The sequence below is a fragment of the Nomia melanderi genome, chromosome 10 (assembly GCF_051020985.1).
Source record: "Nomia melanderi isolate GNS246 chromosome 10, iyNomMela1, whole genome shotgun sequence".
Classification (NCBI taxonomy): Eukaryota; Metazoa; Arthropoda; class Insecta; order Hymenoptera; family Halictidae; genus Nomia; species Nomia melanderi.
The window spans coordinates 17988961-18012591 of record NC_135008.1 but is presented as its reverse complement, the minus strand read 5'-3'; the positions used below and the strand labels follow the sequence as shown (position 1 = coordinate 18012591).

At 35.0% G+C, this 23631-nt stretch overlaps 2 protein-coding genes and 1 long non-coding RNA gene across 5 annotated transcripts; 1 reads left to right on the top strand and 2 right to left on the bottom strand.

Annotated features, from left to right (window-relative positions):
* Positions 1-1615: 1615 nt before the first annotated feature.
* Positions 1616-5957, bottom strand: LOC116433735 (Succinyl-coenzyme A synthetase beta subunit, GDP-forming). Its single transcript, XM_031992156.2, has 6 exons — positions 5507-5957; positions 4816-4915; positions 4150-4745; positions 3807-3941; positions 2651-2779; positions 1616-2569 (listed from the first exon to the last, which is right to left on the bottom strand). The coding sequence occupies exons 1-6, from the start codon at positions 5706-5708 to the stop codon at positions 2463-2465; spliced, it is 1269 nt and encodes a 422-aa protein (XP_031848016.1). The 5' UTR covers positions 5709-5957; the 3' UTR covers positions 1616-2462.
* Positions 5958-9473: 3516 nt separating this feature from the next.
* On the top strand, positions 9474-13990 carry LOC143174952 (uncharacterized). Of its 2 annotated transcripts, none has more exons than XR_012999497.1 (3): positions 9474-9912; positions 13266-13431; positions 13579-13990. It is a non-coding gene; the product is annotated as an uncharacterized LOC143174952 (long non-coding RNA). The 2 variants fall into 2 exon arrangements; XR_012999496.1 differs by having other exon boundaries at positions 9474-9936.
* Positions 13991-18109: 4119 nt separating this feature from the next.
* Positions 18110-23212, bottom strand: LOC143174968 (uncharacterized). 2 transcript variants are annotated; one of them, XM_076371316.1, is made up of 3 exons: positions 23084-23212; positions 22377-22498; positions 18110-18338 (listed from the first exon to the last, which is right to left on the bottom strand). In XM_076371316.1, exons 1-3 carry the CDS (start codon positions 23144-23146, stop codon positions 18155-18157), a joined length of 369 nt encoding a protein of 122 aa, XP_076227431.1. In that variant the 5' UTR covers positions 23147-23212; the 3' UTR covers positions 18110-18154. The 2 variants fall into 2 exon arrangements, with proteins under 2 accessions (XP_076227431.1, XP_076227432.1); XM_076371317.1 differs by lacking the exon at positions 18110-18338 and adding an exon at positions 18820-22254.
* Positions 23213-23631: the final 419 nt, after the last annotated feature.

Here is a 23631-nt window from a genome sequence, read left to right as displayed (position 1 = left end):
TCAATACATATAATTCAAATACAAGGTTCAATAGAACATATGTTTAAAAAAGAATAAATTCTGAATATGAAAAGAATAAATAAGGTTCATAAAAGTACATAATAGTTATGAACTTTTTTTGTTCTTTTCATGTGTAGAATTTATTTCCATGAAATCTCTCCAGTGAATTTGTACACCTAAAAAATTGTATTGGCTAAATTCTTTTATATGTAAGTAGTAGCCATATACCTAAGGATACTTGTAATTTAAACTTTGATGCACTATATATTCTGATGAAAAGAAACTACTTGAATATTTATCTTATATATTACATGGTTGGAACTTAAATTAATATGTATCAGAAAAAAATCCTCTTAGCGCAAATTATAAAGAAATACATTATGATTTGTACTTACAATGTCAAAATCTTATTAAACACGTACTTAAAGACACACTAAAAATTTGTTTACTTTCATATTTTATGTTAATTTTAAGTTGTATAATATTAACATTTTGTATGTAATCCTTTATTTTTTAAAATAACAGCAGACATACGTGGCATTGATTCAAATAATTTTTGACAGCTTACTTCAGAAATTGAATATGAACCTTCTTGTACAGTTGCATATAAATCTTTAATATTTTTTGGTTTTCTTCGCTTTACACATTTATCTACGCCAATCCAAAGCATCTCTATTGGATTCAAACCCAGAGACTGAGTAGACCATTTCATAATACCAATTTTATTATCTTCCAAATACTGCTTAATGACTCGAGCAATATGTTTTGAATTGTTATCTGCTTGATAAATCCAATCTTTGAGCATGTTCCTTGTTCTAAATGATATTAATGTATTCTTCACTATATTCAGATATACAAAGCGATCCATGAAGCCCTGTACTATATGAATGGGACCAATGCCGTTCATTGTCATTGCATCCCATACCATTATAGATCCACCACTTCCTACTGTTGATTTTATATGTTTTTTATTGAATTCCTCATACGTACGTCGTATTACATAAGTTTTTCTGTCAGATCCAAATCTATTAAACTTAGATTCATCAGTCATAATGACTTCTGACCAATGTTCAGATGACTAGTTCAAATGTTCTTTCATAAACGCAATTCTTGCAAGTCGATTTTGTAAAATTGACAAATGTACAAAATGATATTTTGAATAAATGTTTTCTCTGATAAAAATTTTGTAACTTTATATTTTCCGAAATAATGGCGAAAAACTTTTGCTATCACCACACTGAATTCTATACAGTTCGCCTCTTTTCTCCATAGACATGACTATCAAGGTAAAAGTGCAAAACGGCAAGGGGAGATGTCCACCAAGGGGAGGCGGCGATTTTTATGTTTAGTGAATTCTGGAAAGATGGATGCTCGGCTATTATGTTCCCTGGAAGGACTGAGGTGGAACGTGCCTCCGATTTTCCTTTTTAATAGTAACTAAAAGCGTGAGAGCTGCACTGTACATACATTATGGCCCATTATTTGAATTATTGTGTTAGAACACAAACTTTATCGATCTTAAAGTAGACTTAAAATCTAGATGTTTATTAATTATAAAGGTATGTTTAAATAATATACTTATATATAATTATAAAAATGATAAAAATCTTACAAAACATTGTAAAATATTGCAACCTTTTTATTCCGATAATGTTATATAAATATATATAAAAGTATTTTAATTAATATACAATTAAGTGTATTCAAGATACATAAGATATGTATAGACCTACGAAATATACGTAACTGATAGTATAAAACTATATTCTTTGTAATAGAAAAAAGAAATTAGTAATTTCGCTTAAGGAATTTTTGGTCATCGGATGATTCAATTTCGACCATTGTATTTTATGACATGTTCATTTCATATAACATACTTTCTTTTAGTTATAATCAATACTAGTACGTTCTTATGAAGTGAATGCCAATGGTTTAGAGAAGCACGGCAGTTTTCGACAATAGAAAAAGAACAGCTACAGTACACAAACATAGAAGAAGGTGTAAAGAAAAATAGATAAAGAGAAAGATAAAGAGGACATATGCAATTTATAATTTCCATACTTTTTCATTTTATGTGGATGTACGTTCTAACAGCTAAGCTTGGAACAACAATGCAATTTTAAGTTAACAAGAACTGTATAAAATATTTATCTATTGAAATTGTACTAAATAATTGAAATAAAAAGAACAAAATTGCAAATAACAACTATTATTGTTTAATTGATTTTAATAAAGACAATAATAACAAATTGAAAGTATTGATTTACTTAAGATCTTCAGATCAAAAAAAGACAAAATTTTAACAATATTAAATCTAAATAAATTAAATTATGTTGAGAAATTAATATAAAAATAATCTAATATCCTTAATGCATTTCCTCTTGACTTATTGTTTTTCCACCATATTTGTATATTTCCAGTCTTAATAACAAGAAAACAACGTGAAAGTAATCAATTTAGGATTATACAGAACTGACTGCTTTTTTTGCTGCTTCATCTAAGTCATTGGCTGTTATAATTGGTAAATTACTTTCTGTAAGAAGTTTCTTTGCCTCTTTTACATTTGTACCTGATTTAAGGAAAATCATCCTTTAAAAATCATGTAAAAATATATAAAAAAATATAATTATAAAAATAAAACAGTAATTACCTTCTAATCGGACAACAAGGGGAATGTTAAGTTGTAAATTACGAAATGCTGCAATAATTCCTTTTGCTATTGTAGCACAATTTACAATACCTCCAAATACATTTACAAGAATTACTTTCACTTTTGGATCTAAAAATTTCAGAAAAAAAGATTAAACTTATGTTCAATATTTATTTAAATTTATTTTAAAAAAAGTAATTTTTATTAAGATGCTAATTATGGATTATGGTAATACATAAAAACTGAACAAAATATATTTATACAATTGTTACTACGAATATTTTAGTAAAGAGTGATATATACAATAATTAAATATATTAAAATAATGTATACAACAAGTTTATTTTAAACTATTCAACTAAAGTTATCATTGGTCTATGAAACATGGACAGTAGATATTAAAAATAAATTTTACAAGATGAAAAGTCAGTCATAAGTTGTCATAAGTTGATGGAACTCCTTTTGCTCAATAAGGTGCTTATTCAGAGAAATCTACACTGGCTGTACTATTTCAATAAAATGTCAAACAGCTTAATCTGCTGAATGATGGATGCCAATGAACATAACAGCTCATGTTTAATAACAAGCAATATGAACTGTAATTCTGATAAATAAATTATTAAATCATGTGAATACCTTTTAAGTTTCTCTTTTGGTTTTCTCTCTATTGAACAAATTTTGTATTCCCTGATTTTTTCACTATTATATAATATTCTAAGGCATTAATAATAAAAGGCTTTGTACGTTGTCTGTGTTTGTTTAACACCTTATACATTCACAATAACGTAGCGCATAAGAACATTAGAAATATCGGTTTCTTTACATTATAAATATAGAATAAGACCTGGCATTCTACAATTACATATTACACATTTTGAAGAAGTTTTTCTCGAGTCTTCATTTATCTGGACTACTAGTTGTCTGATTAAATCAGATAATCGAGATTTTATTGTAATGAGTTCACGTTACGTAGTTGGTATTCAATGATTAAAATATTTCTTTCTGTAAAATTCATTGTAGATGTTCTCTACCTCCTTCACTTAAAAAATATGAAGTTATAGTTCCAATTGTTCTTTTTGTGAGCACGTACAGATACTCTATCAATTATACTTTGCAGACCAATAGTAACTCCATCAACAATTGTCATAATACATACCTTCACTAAGTATTCTAAATGCTTGGTAAACTTGATCTTCTTTGACACTGCCACCAACATCCAAAAAATTTGCTGGAGAACCACCATTCAGTTTAATTATATCCATAGTTGCCATTGCTAATCCAGCACCATTAACTAAACATAATATACAATATTAATTTTTAAATGTATGAAAATAAAATGTAAATTTCTTTAAAATCTTTATCTTATTATTATTAATTTATAATTACCATTTCCAAAGTTTTAAATATATTGTCTAAAGTTTGTTAAAAGCAAATTAGAAATATATTTATAAAGTACTTCCCTTTCTTAACATTAAAAATATTCTAATTCTATATTATACCTAAACATCCTATATTGCCATCCATACTAATATAATTCAGATTAAACCGTGATGCGTCTGCTTCTCGTGGATCTTTTTCATCATTATCTTCCAAAGCAAATAAGTCTTGTTGACGAAATTGTGCGTTATCATCAAATGCAATTTTTGCATCAACTGCTACAATTTGCTTGTCTGTAGTCTCGACCAATGGATTTATTTCTACTTGTAAAGCATCAATATCTACAAATAGTTTCCATAAATTTTTTAATTCAAATATTGCTTTCTGTTGAACATCTGGATCCACAAAGCCCAGAAAGATGCTAACATCTTTAGCGATATCATCATCAATCCCATAATATATATCGAGTGGCACTGTTTTTATTAATTCTGGATTCTTTTCAGCAACTGTTTCAATATCCATGCCACCAGCTGGTGAAGCAATTAAAACAGGACCATTGTGTTGTCTATCCATAAGAATGCAGACATATGTTTCTCGTGCAATATTTACAGATTCAGCAATCATAATTTTCTGTACCAATATACCATCTTTCGAAGTTTGTTTTGTAATAAGACGGTGACCTAACATATTTTTTACAACATCTATAACTGCTTTACGGCTAATAACAAAATATAATAAATAAATTATACATTTTCATATCACATTTTATACTAATTAACTAAACTTACTCCTTTATAAGATGTACACCTCCTTTAAAACCATTATTAAACCATCCTTTACCACGACCACCAGCTAATACTTGAGCTTTTATAACAAATTCATCAGCATCTAACAAACAAAAATTAAATAGATAGAAAATTATATATTCAAAACAATTGTTATATTATACAAAACAATACAATTGTAATTGCTTTACAAATAGGAAGATTTTAATTTCACAAAACTGTAGTAATAAAAATTCTATTGCTTTTCGTATATTCAAATTTTCAAATGTTATTAATTTAATCTAATCTATGTAATCTATTCTAACATAAATAATGATATGTGTAAATATATACAATCATTTAAAAATGAAGAAAGTAATATTTTAAATTTGAATAGTTTATACAACATATAACATATCACTTCATCTTAAAGAAAATAATTGACATTATTTGAAACTTTCTTGAAGCAACATCAATTGAAATGTTATCAGAAACACCAATTTAAAAACTACATACAGTTATTAAAAAGTTTATTATATTTTAAACATAATGGGCACTATATTAAGCTTTCACATATTAAATTTTTCTATACACGCATAAAAAATATGTTTAAATAACGAGGAAAACGTCAATTTTTATTTATATAAAAAGACAAAATTAATTATATAAATTTTTACACACATAAAATATATAATAATTAAGAATAAATACTAACGTAATGTTTCTAATGCCGAATTTGCTTTATTTAAATCATCGATAAGAGCAAAGTTTTGTACAGAAACGCCACAATCTCTAAGTAGTTCTTTACTTTGATATTCAAGTAAATTTAATTGTCTCTTTTGTTTAGTATCTATTATTATAGTCTTTTTCATAACTTGAGTTAAATTAAAAGATTTCCGACAAACAATTCGCAACATGTTTAACCTTACTCTTAACACTTCAAAAAGTACGAATAAAAATTGTTCTTGTGATAAATATACGAAATTATTTATAAACCAAAATCACTAGCATTGACACACATTATCATAAAAAATATATTTATGACGGTTTTATACGTAATATTTATTACTTATATCTTTAGAATAATCGCCGGTTCTTAAAATTAACTAGAAAGTGGCGCTATCTCAAACATAAGTATTTGTGTATCTTTTATAACCTCTAAATCCTTTATTTATATACATATTTGAAATGCTTAAAACGAAACTGAATTATTCAATATTTGTTTTATTAAACATGTTATATTCATTAATATGTAATAATACATTTATATTTAAATGTATGTATGTAGATAAATTAAAAATTTTTTAAATAATTTTAATATTTAACGGAAGACAAAAAATATTAAATATAGTGATTCAAAAGTATTGAAACAGTTAAAATATTCAAAAGGTTTAACCGAATAAGTATATAGATAAAGTAAGTGTAAACCAAATCGAATTTGTTATACAATGTATTTAGCAATAATTTAGATACATTTAAAGAGTTATTAACGATTTAAAATTGGTCTCACTATGTTATTACTATGATAATCCGCCAAAAGTTGAGCATGCGAATAGTCAATAGGAATTAAGAATACCGATAGTGACTTATACAAGCAAGATTAATAAAAAAACTAATGACTTGAAATTGTGTATTAAATAATAAAATAAAATATAGTTAAATTGTTTTTTCTGAAAATCTAAATTCTTATGAAATACTAAAGCAGAACTGTAGTTTAATGAGTCAACATTTTTTAGCATATCACAAGAAATTCAATCAATGTTTCTTCAGTTTGCTAGTTATTACCAACAAGAACATAATATTTACTATATAAAACAATCTGCATTTTTAATTTTTTTTTATCATTTTTGGTTAGTTTTAGTATGGTGTGTAAAATTAAAACATTTCATAGAAGTTATTACTTGTGAGACATTTGAGCTTTCGGTTATACTGTAAGGTCCCAGACTTACGTTCTAATTGATTCTAGAGTGAGTAACGTAAGTAAAAAAGGACGTACCTTAGTGTGGTAAATACTTCAGTGTAGTACACAGGATGGACATGTATGCATAAATGCGACATACGTATCTGTACATGAATTTATCAGATTAGAAGATACATTTTCTTTGAAATGTATAAAAATGATAGGAAAAGTTATATTTAACGAATGTTTACGAAAAACGATGAGATCGCGATGCTAACGAATAATACTGAAACGTATTGGATGGTTTTCTTTTATTGTCATTAAAATACGTTTTTTATTTTTAAGAAACATCTCAAACGAGTAGAGACAATGTAAATGCGGAATAACATAAATCGGGAAAACGTGACTCGGGGCCTTACAGTGCCTAGGTATTTACTTATCTACATTATACACATACTTATACCCCTCTCACGGATGCGCTCATGAATACAGGATTCAGTGTAGTAGTTACAAAAGTTTTTCGCGAATATTTCGGAAACTACAGCTTTTTGTGAGCAACATATAAAAGAAAAAGTTTTTCAAAATGATGTCACCCAACAACATATTTAAAAATGATTAATATCAGTGCGGGCCTAGTACATCGATAGCTTCAGCTTATATAATTCCAGGGTATGTAAGGGCTTAGGTATACACTCGATTATAATTTTTTAATGAATTTATCATAATGTTATAATATGTATGCTCACTAATAAAAAAATTAGAGCTATTCATAGTTTTCAACATTTCCTGCGATAACCGTGGAATTAAATGGCGAAAACGGAATTTAACACTATGCCGTCCGGCGACACCACAGTGGTATCGTGCACATAGTATCGTCCAGTGGCCGGCGACAGCACTTTAGTATCGTTTGCATTCTGTTGGAGTTTTGTTTAGGTAACAATAAGTTTCACACGCCAACAAGTTTTTCTTGACGACAAGCGAAGTAATCCGAATTAGTGCTGCCGGCGTCAAGCGAATCAATTTTTACGAGACGTGCGGACGGCAAAGTGTTAATAATAACTTTGATTAATGTTACGTTGCCGCAACTTACGGAAAGGTTCTTGTCCCGATCGAAGGAAGAAGACAAGGCAAGAGATAATAACTATCACTTTATTTTATACAGATTAAACTTTGACGGTACAAATACTGATGGAATGACTGGATCTTTAACGTTTAGTCGTCTCGTAGTGTTCTGTTTGGTTCTCGTAACGTTTCAGTTTATGTAATCCCGGGTTTTTTCGTATTGGTCAGTTGCAGTTTTAGGTGGAGAAAAGCTGTATTTTGTTATTGGTCGTGGGTGTGTCTATTTTACTTCTTGAGATAGGAAATTGTCGAAGTCTGGTTTCGTCTTGTTTCGTCGTTGTGGTGATTTATGGTGGTAAGTTGGAAGTAGCTGTTGCGTCGTATGCGGTGACCGGGTGTTTTATGACCCAGGTATGGAGGCCTTAAAAATTAAGGAGATTTCGGGAAACGTCCTTACTCTCTCTGCGCTACCTGCGTGATTGTAAATTATATTTTAGGACGCATCTTCGTCGCCTGTTTATTTACCAATACGCCTCGAGTGTAACAATTAACTATTAAGGTGTATACGTATATATTAAATAAATAGATATTTATAATTTGTGTTTCCCGCTTTGTTTTTATTACAGCATTCATCCTTTCTAGCATACTGCGTATGCATTTGGTGAACATGTCTTTGATTTTGGAATAATTTTGTAAAATTTGAACAATTTATGCTTTTAAATCTGAAACTGCAATGATGGGTAATGCGTATATAAAAATTTTTAGGAAGCTTCAGACATTTTTAATGAGGTATATGTTTGGAAAATATAAAAAAAATGTATGAGGTGTAACAAAATTATTGCGCACAAATGATAAAGCGTGTACAACTTATAAAACTGAGTAAAAAACCCCGGTGAACATAGGTCCAAAACTCAATAGTTTCCGAGATAAAAATAGGTTTAGAAATAGGACCAAATCAAGAACACCGAATTATTTCAAAAAGTATGAGTAATACGATCAAATGTGTCAAACAACAGTTACAGGGTATGAAATACTATATGTTATGGCAGAAGGTATTTGATGTAAGATAATGTTACAATTCTTAAATAGAACCCTATACTTTCTATTTCATATTTTTGAAGCCGACATTCAGACGTTTCCAAACTATAGACATGAAATTTTTCGTGTAATCTGTTATCATAAAGTACATTTTTTTTTTATCAAGGAGTGTACTATGAGAGTAAGTAAAGGTCTTCATTATTTACAGCAGTAGAAGAAAATTCTCAAGAGCACAGTTAAATTATTCAAGAGAGTAAATTTGATGGTAGTGAAAAATGTTTTCCTTCAAAGATCATTTTTTCGAGATTTCAGGATCATCGATAGTTGTTGGAATGAAACCCTATATCAGGGGATCGAACTGACCTCCCCTTATGCTAGTAACTCCTAATCAGCCTTTCCCCACTACCTCTATTCTAAGTGCCATCCGAGACTGTGATGTAGCAGCTCGTGTAAACCTGCCAGTGTTAATATAAGTGAAAGTAGGATGAGGAGTAATTCTCCGTGAGGAGAAAGACTCTAGAGAGCTCGTAAGCTTTCAGTTTGACATATCCCTGATATATTTTACGAACACCAATACTTCGACACATATGATACAGAAGAGATATAATTTATGTAGATACGTTAAATTAGGTTTAATATATTGATAAATAAATATAAAAAAATTACGAGTATATAACACAATTTAATATTGAGGCAAAAAAATAAAAAAGAACATGTTTCTTATTTTTTTTATTTGTACTTCGTTGGTAATGTTGTCAATGACACGGGAATGATAAGAGGGTAACGTAATCCTCAGTTCTATGACAAAAACTTACATTAGTGATGTATAATCTATTCTGTTTCTCGTCGGTGATCATACCTTGTTTATGGTTAAGTCTGACCGGGACTAACCTGTATTATATTTACAAGTTTAACTGAATCAATTTTTCAAAACGTACATAGAAATAAATAAGACAATCTATATTTATTCATACCACGTATTTATGTGTTATTTCTTTAAATGTTTATAATTTGTTATCGGTTACGTAAATTTAGATGTTTGTAAACTAACATGACCGGTGTAAAAGAAGAAGACCAAAAACAATTAGTTTCAAATATCAGTGATGATAGTATACGGAAAGGTGTTTATAACTGCATGAAAGACAGTTCGTATTTTGTTTTATACTTTTGTATTCATTAGTTCGATTGAGTATTAACTATTTGAAAACATTACATTTTTAAGAATATTTTTAATACATTAAATTAATTAATTAAATTAATACATTTAAACGTTTAAATAATTTAACTTAAGATATTTTAATCCTTGTATACTGTTTGATTCAAGTTAATTTAAAGAAAAGATTTATTTGAAACTACTTATGTATTATAAGATTTTTTAAATATATTCTTCATGTGTAGATTATATAGTATAGTACATTTATAATCATTTTATGAATAAGATGTTCACTGAATTAGATGTTAACTGAATGAATCAGAAAAAATCAAAATAATATTTAAACAGTGTGTAATGGTGAAAATGTTATAAAAGTATTTCAGTTGCAATGAAATAAATGCAGCAACTTTAAGTAACAAAAGATTGTTTGGGCTTTGGGACTTCTCTCATTTTATTATTTATATTTCTATTAGTAAATATATAATAATGTTGTATACATGTGAAAATAATGACAAGCCAAAATATACTATTACAGTAGGCCCTCGACTTTCGCACATAATTGGTTTCTGAAAGTGTGTGCGAATGTTGAATGTTCGAAAGTAGACAGATGTAAAAAAATATGCACCAAAAACTATGTTTTAAAGTATTCATCTATCAATATGTATACATAATGAAGTTAAAGAGGTGTGTTAAGTGCTTTCGGGTGTTCCCTTTATAAAGTTGTCAAGAGTTAGTTGAATACCACCCATTTTTTTCTTTTCTTGATAAAGATTTTTATAACATGCTGTGTCTTTCTCAATTGCCCTACGTACTTGAGATATACGTTCTCCATTGGCATCACATTCTTCCATAATAGTCAAAAATTTGTCAAGATGCACGAAGGCTTCATTCATATTTTTAATTGTCGAAGTCTTGACGTTTTTATCAGCTTCCTCTTCCTCACTTTCATTGTGTATATCACTGTTACTCAATTGTTGCTCAATTAAGTATTCATTTGACAGCGGTGCTGAGTGAGATTCAATCAACTCATTAACATCTTCATTGTTGATTTCCAAGTTTAGTTCATTCATTAAGGTAACTATTTCATCTGTGAGAGTTTCTGATGTTTCTTCAAAATTTATAAAATCGCTCATCATTTCTGGGCATAATTGTTTCCAGGAACCTTTCATTGTCGACTCTTTTATTTCAGCCCATGAGTCTCCAATATTATTTATTGTGTTCCATATATTGTAATTTTTCCAAAAATCTGTTCATGTTGGCCCATCTTGCCTGTCAGTTACCTTGATGGTCTCTTAGTCATTATTGTCCTCATGTAATATCGTTTAAACATAGCTATCACTGTTTGGTCCATGGGCTGTATGAGGTAGGTAGTATTGGGAGAAAAAAACACAACATTGATCTCTGGGTATAAATTCTGCAGAGAATTTGGGTGTCCTGGAGCATTGTCTAAGATTAATAATGCTTTAAATTGTAAATTATTATTTTTACAATATTGTTTAACTGTCAGCACGAAATGCTAAGTGAACCAATCTTTAAATATTAACGCAGTAATCCAGGCATTTTTATTTGATTTCCAAATGACCGGAAGCAATTCTTTATTTTTCCCTTTCAATGCTCTGGGATTTTCTGCTGGTAAACTAACAATGGCTTCAATTTTGAATCACCAGCTAAGTTTCCACCAAGAAGTAATGTCAATCGGTTTTTGGAAGGCTTATGTCCAGGAGCAACTGATTCTCCCTTCCATAAAAATGTACGATTAGGCATTTTTTTCCAAAATAAACCCATCTCATCTACGTTGAATATTTGACTAGGAGAATATTCTCCATCTTCAATAATTTTGGATAATAAGGAAATAAATTCTTTCGCAGCATCTTTATCTGCATCGGCCGATTCTCCAGTGAATTTAATATTATGTAAAGAATATCTTATTTTAAATTTGTCAAACCAGCCATTACTTGCTTGAAATACCATGTTAGAATCTTCATTTAATCTAGTCTTCCAATCTTCATGCAAACTAAGAGCCTTAGCTTGAATAATTGAAAAATTCAGAGGGACTTTATTTTGATGTTGATCATCAATCCATGATGACAAAGATCTTTCCATTTCATCCATCACTATGTCGTGTCTTTTGGAAACAATCTTCGAAGATATATTTCCACAATTTTGAACGTATTCCTTAATTTTACTCGTGTTTTTTCAAAACTGAACATATCTTAGATCTGTTTAGACCATACAAACGTCCGATTGAAGCAAAAGATTCACCGTTTTCAGAACGTTTAATTATTTCCATCTTTGTCTCTCGTCAACACTGCAGTTTTTCCATTTCTGACTCATATTTATCAATTTATAAGGACGAAATATTTAAACTTAAACAAATAAATTAACAAAACACACAACATGCTGACACACGTCCTAATGCAAGACTGAAACTGTTCTGTTCTCTTGATCCGAACAACATTGTAATCTGATGGCTAGTCTGATGTCCCCTGAGGGAGGACATCCGATCGCAAAGGATTAAACAGTTGAATCTTTAAAAATGTGCGAAATAGCGAATTGTGCGAAAGTAGAATGTGCGAAAGTCGAGAGCCGCCTGTATATAAATATATTTCAGTGCTGGAGTTGCACAGGTTATACAATATATTATTAATAATGAAGATGACTTAAGTATAAGGTTTACTGAGTAGCGAGTCTAACAGAATTTTGGTACTAAGTCTAGAATTCGAATGTGTGATGCTGCTTGCAATTGAGCTACTTATATACTAAAATATGAAGGTACAGAGGTGGCTCAGTTGAAGATTCATGAAAATATCGAATCATTGGAGCAATACGGTATATTGCAGGTGTTGTGGATCCGTCATCCAACACCTTTCCCCTTTTAGTCAAAGACGTTAGTTTCTGATTTTAGAAAATAGTTATATTAATTTAATTAGTTTAATATTAAGATAAGTGATACAATAGTTAATGTATTGATTAGATTGACTAGATTACAAAAGTAAAATAGATCTAAAAATAGGTGTAAAACAGTAATATAGGAGGAGTATGTAACTAAGGGATTAAATTAGAATTAGATTTAAATTATAAATATGTCATTGAGTTAGAGAGAGGTTGTATTATTTTGAGTTTTAATTTTGCTTGGGGACCTAAGATTATATGTTGATGTTGGTTGCAGATGGTGACTAGTTGTCGGTAGCTTGTCCATTATTGGTTTAATGATACAGTTGTCCTTTCTATGTTTTTTAGAGTGGACCGTTTTGCTGGAACACTTTCAATATTCCACACGGCTGTTGTCGAATGTACAATTGATAAAATTTTTTATTGTAGGTGGCACAATTTCTCCATTAGTAGGGTTCCTTGTGAAGCAGCAGAGGTGTTTGAAAAGTTTCCAGTCCCAAACCAATGGCAGTAGTTTTCGCAAAGCAAGAAAAATAAAATGCAGCTACTATGCACAGAACTATTGTGTACCAACTGGTGTACATAACAATAAAAGGTTCCTTTAATTTGTGCATTAGGAATTCATCAAATTTATTGAGTTTTTTACTGTTGTATGTTAATTCGTTTTGATTAAAATTAGTTAATTTGATGGTTTTGAGAGCTATGGACAGACTACACTGTGGAATAAATTTAAACCTTTTAGGTTTTGTAATAATCACTAGATGATTCTTATAGAATTCCTTACCCTAAATACGAATCTGAAAACCAAATTGATGGGTCACATCCAGTTTTTGAAAAACCTGGGTTTTTATAAAAACGGTCGAAGTTTTCAGAGAAACAAGTATTACGTGAAAACTAAAAACAATAGGCAGTTAAAATTTGCCGTAAAAATAGAGGAGAGTTGCCCGAATATGCAGCTGTAAAAATTTTAATTTTTAAAACTTTTAAACAAAAGTTACAGAGTATGAAATATTACATGTGGCGGCATAACGGGACACAGAAAAGGTTTTCTTGCCGTGCGGATGCTCTAGCCCAGGGAGCACGGGTAAGCAAACATCAGCGTTGCAGACCCGTGCGGGTACGTTAAATTGTCGAGCCCTAAAACAGGCGATGAAACAAACAAACTACCTAGCTCCGCACGTGGGGGAAAACCTCCCCTTTTTCCGAACGGAATCATGGGAATTTCCATGTACCCCGTATCTTTGTCTGCGGACAAAGATGTGGGGGTGAAGCGACGTTAAATGGAAGCCACCGTGACAGCCACGACACACACCACGTCCGTTCTTTCTGGCGCTAGGTCAGACGGAAATCTTTCCGCGTATCTTATAAGTGTTGATTAATAAATAAGAGTTTTCGTTAAAGACTAGTCGGTCATTTCGCACCCTACTACCCACACTACATATCATGGCGGGAGGTACTTGACCGTGACGTGACCTTGAAACGTTCTGCAGTGATCACGTCGCAATTCTTAAATAGTACCCTATACGTTCTATTTCATATTATTGAAGTCCACGTTCAGACATTTCTAAATCGTAGACATGAAATTTTTTGTGTAAGCCGTTATCAAGATATCAGCACCCGAAGTTGCTGGTTCAAAATTTCATGTCTGTGGTTTGGAAATATCTAAATGTCGGCTTCAGAAATATGGAATAGAAAATATAGATACAGATATAGGCAGGAATCCAGAATATCTGTATGGAGCAGTTATTTTTAAAAGTTGTATACAATTTGTTAATACCTGTTTTAATTTGCCTGATTAGTTTGTTGGCGTGAGTGTTGTGTGAGTTGTTGCTGAGTGTTTGTATGATGTTGAGGGAATCAGTCTAAATGATGTAAAAGTGCTCTGTATCTTGTATGGCGTCTTTGATTGCCATTATGATAGCAGTGGCTTCCATAGTGAATATGGAAATTCTGCTGTCTAGGCTTGAGTTCTTTACCATATTCTTTTGGGTGATCACGTGGGAGGCTCCAGTTGATGCATCTTCACTTTTCTTGTAGTCATCAGTAAAGACATGGTGGTGCTGTATGTAGAGTGATTGGGTGATATGGTAGAATTTATTGAGAGGGTATAAGGAATTCTGAATTTTCATCCTGTTGTTGACGTTGGTATCAACTTTGCTGAGGCTTAGTATATAGTCAAGTTCAAAAATAGGTAGTTTTTCGTTGGTATCGAAATTGAGATTTCTGGTTATATGTTTCAGTTCATCCCAGCATATTTGTATTATGGTTTTGTTTCTGTTTCTGGGATTAATATGTTGCGTGAGGTGTGTTGTTTGTTCTGAAATGTAACTGTTTATGGGATTAGACTAATTACAGAGTGCATTGAGGGAGTATTTGATGCAGAGGTATTTAATTCTTCCACATAGTGGGAGAATCTTTACTTCTGTTAAAGCTAGATTGTTTGGGGCTAATTTTCTTAGCTCAAGTGTCTGTTTTATAATGGCAGTTTGAATTTGCTGTTAGGATAATACCACGTATTATGGACACAGCCCCACCAAGTCCCTCTGAGAAACTTGATGATGTTGCAGGATACTAAACTTAGGTTGCAGAGATGCTAACTGTGGTTGTAGAAGGATAGACTGTTGTCTATGTAAATTCTTAGGAATTTCACTAGGGTTTGGTTTGTGATGTTGGTGTTGCCGATTTTGAATGGTGTAGTGTTTGGTGATACCAATGGTTCTTTGATTATCTATCTTAATTTGAAGGATTTTATTTTTCTTCTAGTGTAATCTATGTTGGTGTGAAAGTTTAAGGTTGAGATGAAGTTTTGAAAAGACTGCCTTTTTTGTCTCTTAGCAGTTTTTTTGTTATCGCCTTACTAGAGTGAGGAAAAGAGTGAGTTGATGGGTTGGGTTGTTCCCATTCTAGTTTTTGGAGTTGTGTGGATGACACATTTTCCTAGAATGTCAGTGTAACTCTTGTATTGTTCCTTTATTGAGAAGTCCTTGTATTTTTTTGTAGTTGTAGTTTTTCCAGTAGTAGCTGTCGATTGACGACGTCAATGGCGTCGACGCACTCCCCGTCAAGAAAGAGAGGAATATCTCTGACAACTGCCGATTACGTCGGTTTGGCGGAGGCGAAGAGAAAGTACGTGGAGACGGCTGAAAAAGAGGCCCTGCTCCGCGAGGCGGAAGCGATTTTGTATCCGTTTATCCTGCTGAAATAGCCGGGGACGTCGACGATCCCGCTGCCGGAAGAGTGGCAGTTGGCGCGGGATTACGAGCGGCGACCGACAGCCGACGTCGCTGCCTCAGTCCTGGAGTACGAGACTGAGGTGGAAAAGGTGGCGTCGGTGTCGAAAGGCCTTAAGGGCAATTTGGTCCAAGCCCTTAGAATGGCGGTCATCCATTTCAGGATGGCCATACAAGAGCTGGCGACTCGCCCCGCCTCGGATACAGCCAGACGTCTGGAGGAGGAAAATAATTTCCCCCACGGCGAGCTGGCCTATCTGAGGTAAAAGGTAAAGGAGGTAAAAAGGCCTCGACCCGACCCGAGAAGGGGGGACCAAAACTTACACTGGTCCCCCGACCTGGGTGTCATGGATGGGGAGATGGCCGGGGTGACCCGGTGACTCCGGGGCAAGAATAAAGTCCCGGGGCCGGGCGGAATCGCTGACAAGGCTTGGGCAATTGACCTAGGCCTCCTGAGGGATAGACTTCGTGAATGTTTCACGGAGTTGTTGAGGTCCGGGACGTTACCGGGCCTGTAGAAAGAAGGGCGGATGGTCCTCCTGAGGAAGGAAGGAAGACCCGCGGATTCTCCCTCCGCGCACCGGGCGATATGTTTGCTGGACGAGGCGGGCAAAATGTTCGAAAAGATCATTGATGCCCGCCTCGTCCGGTACCGGTCCCGCGACGGACCCGACCTGGCGACCTGACAGTATGGTTTCCGCGAGGGCCGATCTCCTGCCGAATCATGGTGGACTCGGGAAAAGGGTGCGCCGCCTGTATATGGGCGTGGTGCGGTCTATGATCTTATACGGGGTCTCTATTTGGGCCCTGACCGGGACGAGGAGCTGGCGCAACATTCAGAAGCTGCGCCGGCTCCAGCGGCCCTCAGCCATAAGGGCCATAAGGGGTACCGCACCACGTCCACGTTGACGGCGTTGGCTCGTGGGGGATATTCCCCTTAAACTGCAGGCCGCGATGCGCGCCTATGTTTATCATAGGTCGAGCATCGTTGGCCGGGTTCGGGGGGTTCCGCCGGAGCCCGAGGTGATCGATGCATTCGAAATCCAGGCCTGGCGGCACGTTCAAGGGAGATGGCGTGGAGAGTTATCGCACCTGGATAGGTGACAGAAGAGAGGCTACGGCAGACTCACCTACCGCATGACACAGGTACTCACCGGCCACGGTTGCTTCGGTGAGTACCTGTGTCGAATAGGTAGAGAAGCGACGACGGTATGCCACCAATGCGGCGAGGAGAACTTGGCGCAGCACACGCTGGAGGTTTGCCCCACCTTTTCAGCGCCGAGTCCTTATGGACGACATCGGGGAGGACCTCGCTGCCAGCAGTAGTCGAGTCCATGGTGACAAATGAGAGGTCCTGGGACGCCGTGGCCTTTTTCTGCGAAGAAGTGATGTCGCAGAAGGAGGCCCGATGAGAGGGATCGAGGGAGGAACGATCCCGTTCGGGCATTCCGTGGGCGCTGGCGGCCGCGTAAGAGCGCTCCCGGGCCCCTCCCCCTGACGGAGGCGGGCAGTGGTGTAGGTGACCCGGAAATTGGGGTCCGTCCCGCCGCCCACCATGAGAGGACTATTTGTCTGACACCGGATAGGGGTGGGACGACGACTAGTCAGAAATCGTCCCCCCCCCAGACGGCTGCAGGCTCAGAGCGGGGGCCCTGGGTCCTGTAATGCAGCTGTCGTGGTGGCTGCGGCGCGGAGCACTACCTCTCTGCACTGCAGCATAATCGTAGCACGGTTCAGAAGGGGGGCCTATGCACCCCCCCCCCCCTCCGGGACGGCGCCGGCCTAAGGTTATTGTAACTGGCTGGCCGGGCCTGGGGGAGTCGCGGTGGTGTTCTTTAAGAGATCCCGTGGCTCCCCCTCCTGGCCCAGGAAGGTCGCCGTGGAGGTTTTAGTGGGTAAGATTCAGGTTTCTGCTTGCAGAGTTTCTCCACGTTAAACAAAAAAAAGGTTAGTTAGGAGATGATGTGTTGGCGGTAAATAAAAATCACAATACTTGTGACACGGTGAGTTTATTAGTATAAAGTTTATTGTGATCGACTTCGCGGTTACAGAGTGACTGGTCTTTATATACCACCGTGGCTGTAGGGTTCAACGGCGAAAGCACCTGTGCTGTAGCCAACTCGCTCGGGATCGAGCATCAGCTGGCGGCTCTACCTCCTCGTGGTCCCCGCTGTACAGCATTAGACGTTGCTTGCAACGTTCAAGGCTGACGAAACGAGCCGCCTCCCCTCTTCTAGGGGTAGATCCAACTTGTCCAATGAGTTCCCGGTCTCTGAGGGAACGAGGGCAGGGTTTATTTCAAGTCAGTCCAAATAACATCTTCGGACCGTTCCCTTCGCAAGGATCTCGTTAGTGGTAGACGCCCGAATAACATCAGGGCTGGCTTTGTCGATATGGAAAAAATCCCGAGGTACGACATTACTCACAGAGCATGGCCAATATCAACTGGTCCTTATATACCGTGAGGCCCGCTTAAACTTTCCAGAAAAATTGCGCAGCTAAACTTCACAACACTAGCACGACTCTTCCCCCATTACTCATTGTTTCGAGTTCAGTGTAACGTGATCGCGATCTTCGATGCGTGGTCGACATTGATTGCGTCACAGTAACAAAAGTCGGAAGCAGGACTGAATATGACAGAGTGAGATGTAACGATAGGGAACAAAATTGGCGGTAATTTAAAGGGTGGTGCATAATAATCTTTTTCAATTTATTTGATGAAAACGTAACTATTGCTCTTATACATGCCTAAGGTACATTTTTACTTCGGGAATAGACAAACAGGTTTCACACAGTTATTAAGAAGGTGATAACTAGAATATTTTATGATAATTTGTGTTTCGTCATCCTGTTCCTCAAGGAATTAGCTCAAGGAACGCTTTGGTAAGTGAGGTGTTACAGACGCTTAAGAAAGAAACTATCTCACCCAAAATTTCCCAGATACTAAAAGCCGATAATTGATAGTTTTTGCTATTAACGTTTAAGAGTCTAAATCAACAATTATGTGAAATGAATTTACAGATGTTACATTAAATTATTTTAACATAGATATTCAACGTGAGTATGAAATATAAATAAATAGGAGAAATAACATACATTGATATATTGTATATGTTTTTAAACATAAATATGCAGGGCATATACATTATGCAAAAAATGTACACAGTAAAGTTTAGGATTTGTGGAACATTGAAACAACTGATATTAGAAGACTAAGTATTAAGTATTTATTAACTCTTAGCCCTCCATACGTTTTTGTACTACTACCTACTAGCAACTCTGGCACATTTTTGCAGCGGAGCGTCTGAGAAGAAGTCTTATTTTGAGTGGGAAGAATTACACGTGTTTATGAATGTTTTTGATTTTATTTATTTTATACATATGCATTTTTCTCTTGTAAATGAAAGATAAATTAAAAATTTTGTAATTCACCATGATGTGATATCTTTGGAAACAATTTCAATAATCACTCGTAAGTAAGTAATCACTCGTTTGACGTCTGCCATCCATTTCTTTCCTTGTAGAGCACACAACGCAGTCCCTCTTTGGATCTTTCCTCATTATGTAAAGTTTTCCGTTAAGTCTGATTTCAGAAATTGATGTAGAAACTCTTGTTCGATCCTGACAAAAATCTCCTACAAGTTGATCGACTAAAATTTTTCGATATTGTAAATGCGTCAGTGCTTTCTCATTTTTATTATGCTGTACAGTTTTATGCAGAATGTATGAATTAATTATTGATATCTCCATTCCCCAGAAAAACAGTTTCTGCCACCACTTAAGTGATTTCCTCAAAAAGCAATAACTAGAGGCATATTGATCAGCCCGGTCAACACCATCCATCGACTTTGTGTACCCAACAACTACATTTGGCTTTTCGATTACTTCGTTTGTACCGCCTCGTTTAAATCTTTTAGTGGTTATCATTCTAGCATTATGCCAGTTACTCAATAACGATACTATTCTCTTATCCCTACAAGCTATGAGCATTGTATTTCCTTGTTTATATGCGACAGTTCTTTCTTCATATAATTTTGGTTTCCTCAGAGTTGTTGGAACACCTTTTCTGTTCATTTGTACGGTACCGGTCAAGTGGCACTTCATTTTTCTTAATTCTTCAGCTAAGGATATACTAGTGTAATACCTGTCGGTATGTATGTGATATCTTTTTGCGATAGGTACCCTATCCAATAATTGTTGGCACAGATGCAGGATAATTCTGACGCTGACCAGTAAATTTGGTCTTGGCAGATTTTCGAAAGTGGTACTATACAAAGGAAAGATGCTATACACATATTCTGTTTCTAAATCTGCTGAAACGTATATTCGAATGCCCCACTTGGTAGATTTATTGGGATTGTATGTAATAAAGCGTACTTTTTCTTTAAATTTTACTACGGATTCGGCAACGCGTAAAATTTTCTCTAGGTATAAAATGTTCTGAAAATCTTGAATTTATATATTCTACAGAATTACTTGCTCGTTGAATACGTGTTCTAATATCATTTTTCGCAGGATGAGGTGTTTTCAAATGCAACACCCAGAATGTCTCGTTGAATATTTTTTCTTGTAAATATGTCATTGAAGAAAGGGATTCTACTATTATCCTTAACCGACCAGTATTCTTGCATATTTGCCAGAGGTATCGTACCCGTATTGACAATAATTCCAATAAAAGCCCAAAATTTATCCTTTTACTAGAGTTGCTAGATATTTCTTTCAAGTTTAGAACATGTTTTGCATAATTGTTGGTTTTTTTTATAATTTCATTTACCAATTCGTCCGTGAAAAACAATTTAAAATATTGTACCGGCTGTAGAATATTTAAAGAAACTTGTGGTCCAATGCCATTTGGCGATACACTAAAATGTATTCTTTGTGGAATATCTAATTTTTCTGTAACATCACGCCATTCATCTAAGTCTTCGAATGAATCTTCGCTTTCATTTTCAATAATTGTCAGCCTTCATCTCTTTGGTAGTGTAATTTCGCTATCACTGCTTGAAGTATCGGCATCATAATCAACATTATCTTCTACAATATCTTTTAATACTTGAAAATCAAATACGTCTTCACTATCACTTAGCTCTAAATTCTCATCATAATATTTATTCTTCTCCATGTTGCCAACAATAAAAAAGTTTTAACTACAAATAAAAATTGCCAACGCCGACGATGACATAGCATATTAAGCGTAATCTTGTTAAAAACATTTGACTTCGCAGTGGAGCCACCGGAGTTACCGAACAAATGACGGATGCCTCTGTAGCGAAGCCAACGGAGCGCTAAGGGTTAATAAAATATATAGATATGTAAGATGAATGGTTCGTTGTGTGTGCGTGCCGACGACCGGGTCATATTGCAACGGATCGACGCCGCTATGTTTGGGAAATAGTGTGATTGCGTTTGGAAAATCTTGAGTGGCTGAAAGAATGCGAGGAAGTGTAGGAAGTGTCTGAAACCGAGCGACTGGACTGTGAGAAAAGCGTGTACGTTACTGCGTGAATTTTGGCTATGGACGGAAGGTGCGAGTAAGAACGGTGCAAGTGTAAGAAAGACAGAGCAAATGTGAGTGTATTTTAAAAGCGAGTGGGAATGCATGGGCGCGAAATATTTCTTCGAGACTTGTGTGCAACATTTTGGCGTGTGATCAGCGAGTGAGGGTTTGGAGATTAGTACAAATATATTTAATATTATATCATTGCGGAAGTGTTATTAGTGTTATTATAATCGAAACTCGTCCGGGAACATATGTTACAAATATTGGGAATCGTGAAGAATAATTTCCTACAATACCAGGGGCTCGTCCGGGATAATTCCTATAGATATAACATAAACAATGTTTTATCTTGATGACCGACTCAAAACACACAAGTCTCACAACTTATTGCCACGAAGGCCAACGCACAACTGTCCCTCAACGTTCTTCCAGACATTTCAACTGCAAAATCATTCTCGCTCCAGCTTATTTATGTATGCAAGAAGCCGAACAGATCCCACCAATAGACCTGCGATAATTAGTACTACGGGGTTCGGGTGTCCGCAAGCAATGCAATACAATCTCTCCAGACATTGTCGTTGGCTTCGTAGTAGCAGTGGTTGTAAACTCGCATGCTGGGCTAGAGACTTTTCGAGGGTCTCGGTGCAGGTGTTACGTCCCGAGACTCGGATGGTTTAATAAACTCGTTCTGTTGTCGTAAGCATGAATAAGAGTTTTGAGTCACGCGGTACTTTCGCTCATCGTCTACTCGAGATACGTTAGATTCCATAATTCTCGCAATATAAAAAAAAAGGAAACATAAAGTCTTACCTTTTCGTTGATTCAGCTGGGCCACCTTTGCACATACAAGTTATGCAGGACTGTCGATCGGCGTTGTGTAGTGGGCGTCCTGCTGAATTTTTGTCGTCGGGCGTCATGTAATGGGCGTTCAGCTGGATTTAGACGTCGCGGGAATATATGGTGAGATAAACGTAACTCGCGACGTTTGTAGTAAAATGAAGGTATGTATTCGAAATAAGAGATTACCCAAGTACTTTACTTATTATCTGTTCAACGCGGTAATAATTAGGATTCGCATTCATGACATAACACTTGATTCGGTTTAAACTTGTTGGCTCATTAGCCGGAGACTTTATTGATTTTATCGCGATTTGTCGGCTCGTGAGCCGGAGACCTGATTGGCGACTGTTAGATCGGAGACCGGAGATGTTGCGTAAAACGTGGCGATGGTTCGGTCGGTAACTTACAATGATAACACTGTGAAACAAATTTTAACCTATGTTGCTTTTTGCAATAACCACTAGGTGATTCTTATAGAGTTCCTTACCCTAAATACAAATCCGAAAACCAAATTGCTGGGTCAGGTCCAGTTTTCGAAAAAACTGTGTTTTTGTAAAAACGATCGAATTTTTCAAAAAACCAAGTGTTACGTGAAAACTAAAAACGATAGGCAGTTAAAATTTATCGTAGAAAATAGAGGAGACTTGCCCGAATACGTAGCTATAAACTTCTGTTACATTTCTATGAAAAGTGGGTTGGCTAACACGAATTTGCTGTGCACTATTGAATTCTGCAGACATTTCTGAAGAGGAATCCCCCCTCTCGTGGGAAGTGTGAGAACTGTTTTTCTTTCAGTCAGGTTAAGAAAATGTCCGTGAAGAGCGCGAGCATGGAACTTTGGCGTCAATCAGCCATCGCTCGCCGGTCGCAGCTATGCAGGGCGGTGACTACGCGCTGTATAGACTTGGACCCCGGTCACTTTTTATATGTATATACAATGTTTAATTATTTTATAAATTTTCATAATAGTTATGAGAAAGTTTTTCACTATCGTTCTGTTTTAAATAATTTGATGTTTAATATAATAATTTAATATAATATAATATAAAGCAAAAACATCATTGTAATCGGTTTTTTAGATGGTACATCTAATGATGTTCTGAATTCAAATAGAGTATTAAATTTGACTTAAAAAACTATTACACAAAGTAGGATCTACAATGGATGTTTGCTGAAGTAGTTTTAAGTTAACACTAAAACTATTGAGTATAACTGAATATTCGTT